The following is a 4,517-nucleotide window of genomic DNA, read 5'->3' as shown; positions in this document are numbered from 1 at the left end:
TCCCATTTCAATGGCTGATTTTTCCTGAATGTAGCAAGAATTTTTATATATTGTCCTGAGTTTATTTTTTCATCGATGAAACATAACGAACCCATTCCAAAATATGAAAAGCATCCCCAGACCATAATTTGCCGCCACACACTTAACAGTTTGGTGATAATTTGAATTTTTGAATTCATTTCCCCTTTTTCGGTATATTATTTCTTTTTGGTGCATAATAAACTTCAAAAGTACACTCGTCTGAAAAAATGACTGATCTCCATCCTTCATCATATATACCAACGAAATCTTTCGATATTCATATCTTTTGAGTATGTTTTTTACTAAACAATGGTTTTTCTTTGCTACTCTTCCAAAAAACCATCCCATTTTTATTTAAATTGCGGGGGTAATTGTTCGCGGGGAAATTACTTTATCAGATTTTTCACTATTGGCATCAGAAAGTTCCACTAATATTTAGATTTCGTTTGTATTGAGTAATGTTGGTCTTCCAGACCCACTTTTTCTATAAATGGTTCTTGAGTTTATGTATTTTCGAACAACATCGAAAACGGTCGATTTCGGAACTCCGAGGATATCAGAAATTCTCCTATAAGAAAAATTTTGCAGGTAATAAGAAATAATTTGTCCTTTACAAAAGGAATCCATTAATTTTTTCTAAAATATTAAAAAAAATTAGCTCTTTTAACTTTTTTTTTTAAATTGATTGAAATAAGTTAGTCAATGATTAAAAGGCACTTGCTCTTTTAACTATAATAGCAAAAGTGTCCGGAATTTTACTCCACTGAAAACACGTTTTATGCTTTTAAATATCGTTTTATAAAACTTTTGTAAATATATTTTTTTAAATATAAAAATATAGAAAAAAATACTATACTCAAAGGTTTTTTTTCTAAATTTGATAATAAAATTGACGATTTATTAATTGTCCGGATTTTAATGTCAAGGGGTGTATATTAACAAAAAAATTGCATCTTTAATGTCAATTTTTGTATGAATTGTATAAAGCAGGGCTGGCCAACCAAGGCCGCGGGCTGCATGCGGCCGCGATGGAGTTTGGTGCGGCCCGCGAGAGAAATTTTGTATGTAGTTAACCTATAAATACATTCAAGATAAATTTTCTTAAGTTTAATAAATAAAGATAAATTATAAGTTTAATAAATTTAAAGTTTATCTATTTTGTAGCTGTTATCAATATGAAGAAAAGGAAAATTTTTGAAGAAAACAGGCAATTCAGCAATCATTGGGAAGAAGATTACTTTTTTATAATGCATAATTCCAAGCCAACATGTTTAATTTGCAAGGAGAAAGTATCGGTGGTGAAAGAGTACAATGTAAGAAGACATTATGAAACAAAGCATTCCGAATACGCGAAATTTAGTAAGGAATTGAAACAAGGAAACTGGATTCGCTTAAATCTGAATTGAGAAATCAGCAAAGACTATTAAATTAAATTCATCGATACACTCTTCTTCTGATACTGTTAAAGCAAGCTACTCTGTTGCAATGATAATTTCAAAGAGAATGAAATCATTTTCGGATGGAGAATTCGTTAAAGAGTGTTTGGATGCTGTCGTGAAAGACATTTTGCCAGATAAAACTAAAAAGTTTTCAAACATTAGCTTGTCACGTCAAACCATATGTCGCAGGGTTAATGACATTTCAAATGAAATTGTGGTGACTTTGCGTGATCAAATAAAATATTTCAAAAGTTATTCTTTGGCCTTTGACGAATGCACGGATATATCAGACACGTCTCAACTTGTAGTATATATTCGTGGAGTTACCGAATCTTTTCAAGTGAAACAAGAAATGCTTAACCTTGTCAGTTTGAAAGATACTACAAAGGGCGAAGATATTTTCCAAGCTGTTATGAAATGTTTATCCGACAATGGAGCGATTTAGAGACCCTTGCTGGATTGACAACAGATGGGGCGCCGGCTATGATTGGAAGAAATAAAGGAGTTGTAAAGCTAATAATGGATGAGATGGAGTCAAGAAGCATAAAAAATGATTTATTTGTAATACACTGCTTGATACATCAACACAATTGTGCGCGCAAGTGTTGTCTATGAACCATGTTATGAGTGTGGTTGTAAGAACTATAAACTTCATTCGTTCTCATGCACTTCAACATCGCCAGTTTAAAGAATTATTGAACGAGTATATTCTCACTATGGTGATCTTGTGTATTTTTCCAATGTCAGATGGCTGAGTCGCGGAAAATGTTTAAAACGTTTTTTCGACTTGAGAGAAGAAATCAAAAGTTTTATGATGCATAAGAAAATGACATTAACTGAATTAAATGATGAAGAATGGATGCTAGATCTGTGCTTTTTGGTAGATATAACCGAAAAAATTAATCATTAAACAAGGAGTTACAAGGACCGGATAATTTGATTACTAATGCATGCCATCAAGTCAAAGCATTTCGAATGAAATTGTCATTGTTTGAATGTCAAATAAGAAATGGAAATGATCAACATTTTCCAACGCTAAATCAATTTAAAATCAGCCATTGTAAAAATTTCTTCAAGTACGCTGATGAAATAAAAAATCTTGCTGCAGCATTTGACAGTCGATTCTCGGAACTAAAAAATATGAGAAAATGTTTGAACATTTTCTTCTCCATTTCATGTTGACGTTTCTATTGTTTCAAATACTTTGCAGACGGAAATAATTGACCTACAGTGCAACAGTGAACTAAGACTTGTATCCTACTATATCCAAAATTGACTTTTATAACAAATATGTGACTGCAGAAAAATATCCCAACTTAAGAATTTTTGCACAAAGAGTTGTAAGCTCCTTTGGATCTACTTACGTATGTGAATCATTCTTTCGAAATTAAAGTTTAGTAAAAGTAGATATAGATCTTCTTTAACAGATAAAAACTTAGAAAACCAATTAAGATGTGCAACTAGTAATTGTGAAGTTGATTTGAAAAAATTAAGTGAAGATAAAGAAAAACAGATTTCTCATTGATACGTAATTGGACTGAATGCTATTTTACTAAATAAAATCTTATCTGTGTTGTTTGATATCTATCCTTAGTATGTACATGTATATGCGGCCCGCGGAAAGGATTCATTTGGACAAAGTGGCCCGCGATGCGATTTGGGTTGGCCAGGCCTGGTATAAAGGAAAATTTTCAGTATTGAGCAGATCAGCTAAGTATTGTAGCTTTCTTTACATGAAATGAGTCTTGAATGTTTTTATAATTTAATTCCATTGATGTATTAATCTAGTAGAATTTTAGGAAGAAATAAAATCTTATACAATCTAAGTTTGAGGTATACAGTTCTGCAGGACAGTCTTGTAATTTGTAATAAAATTTTTCTTCTTTTAATTATCAACTGAAGATAAAAACTAATAATCCAATCAATACAAATGTAGATCCAGTCATCCAACTTTTTGTGAGCCTAATACGAGTAGGGCAACATTTTTATTGACTTGAAAAAATAAAAATTACCCTTAAAAAGTCAATTTAATTGACAGTAAAATTTTAAAATTGACTAAAAAATTACCCAAGAAATCTTATTTAAAACTTAATTTTCGATTACCGGCTGTTTTAGTACTTGGCTGGGTGACCGCCGGGGAACTAACAGTGTCGTACTTTAATGTTTGTCTATGTTAGTGACTTTCTAATGGTAGCATGTTTGTCTATGTTGTCGAATTAACTACAAAAGACTCACAATCACCCTCCTTTAAACCGGATTTCTTTCGATGCTTAAATTATCCTCAATAATTCTATATCTCATACTAAAACTATGTCATGAAAAGGCAACTCACTTTCTTTCCAAAATATCTCACTGTGTACCTCTCTATTCTGGTCTCTTTCACCTCCTAAAGGTCGTTCGTGACCTAACTAAGACCATAATTAAATTATAATTAGAACGTTTTTAAATCTTTATTGAGGATAAAGGCACTAAAGGTTAATCGCATGATCAGCTATTCCGATTGAGAATGTTCTGAAATCTAACATTGACCCAGTACGCCATCTTTTCATTAACTATAAAAGAGCTTTTTGGGACGAATATCGCCTTGCTCAAATTCTCTGAATAATTTTAACATCTACAGCTTTCGCTTGACAGCTCCAGCAGTCGATTACCTTAATGCTCTTATTTCCAATTTTAAAAAATTTATCCCTCAAGGAACAATTATAAACAATGGTTTGATGTATGAAAAGCTAAAATCCCACGAATCTGCTACTTTTCATTTAAACACCCCACCAAATCTGGTTCAGCACGCAAATACAATCATAAAATACTAAAATTTATTAAGTCACAAAAAATCTAATAAAAATGATCGACAGGATGCCAGGTTGCGAAATCTCTAACAGAATTCATGGAGACTGAATTGGAAGAAAAATGAAAGGGGAGGGCCAGGTCCGCACAAAAGCGTATCCCAATCCCCCTCGAAACGTGGATTTAAACCAATCAAAAAACGTAATTAGACATTGAGGACGTCGAGAAATACATTCCGAGACTCTTTTCAGTATTTTGTTGTTTGGGATT

General features: G+C 32.2%; 1 protein-coding gene across 1 annotated transcript; it reads left to right on the top strand.

Moving 5' to 3' along the window:
* The first annotated feature begins 1,524 nt into the window (after positions 1 to 1,524).
* Positions 1,525 to 1,905, top strand: LOC115228027 (general transcription factor II-I repeat domain-containing protein 2A-like). The gene has a single exon (XM_029798699.1). It carries the CDS (start codon positions 1,525 to 1,527, stop codon positions 1,903 to 1,905), a length of 381 nt encoding a protein of 126 aa, XP_029654559.1.
* The last annotated feature ends 2,612 nt before the right edge of the window (positions 1,906 to 4,517 follow it).

Source organism: Octopus sinensis, unplaced genomic scaffold (assembly GCF_006345805.1).
Source record: "Octopus sinensis unplaced genomic scaffold, ASM634580v1 Contig09193, whole genome shotgun sequence".
NCBI classification, from domain to species: domain Eukaryota; kingdom Metazoa; phylum Mollusca; class Cephalopoda; order Octopoda; family Octopodidae; genus Octopus; species Octopus sinensis.
This window is presented reverse-complemented; position numbering and strand designations above follow the sequence as displayed.

Coding starts and splice junctions, on each gene's coding strand:
- LOC115228027 (XM_029798699.1), top strand. CDS start 1,525: ATGAAATCATTTTCGGATGGAGAATTCGTTAAAGAGTGTTTGGATGCT.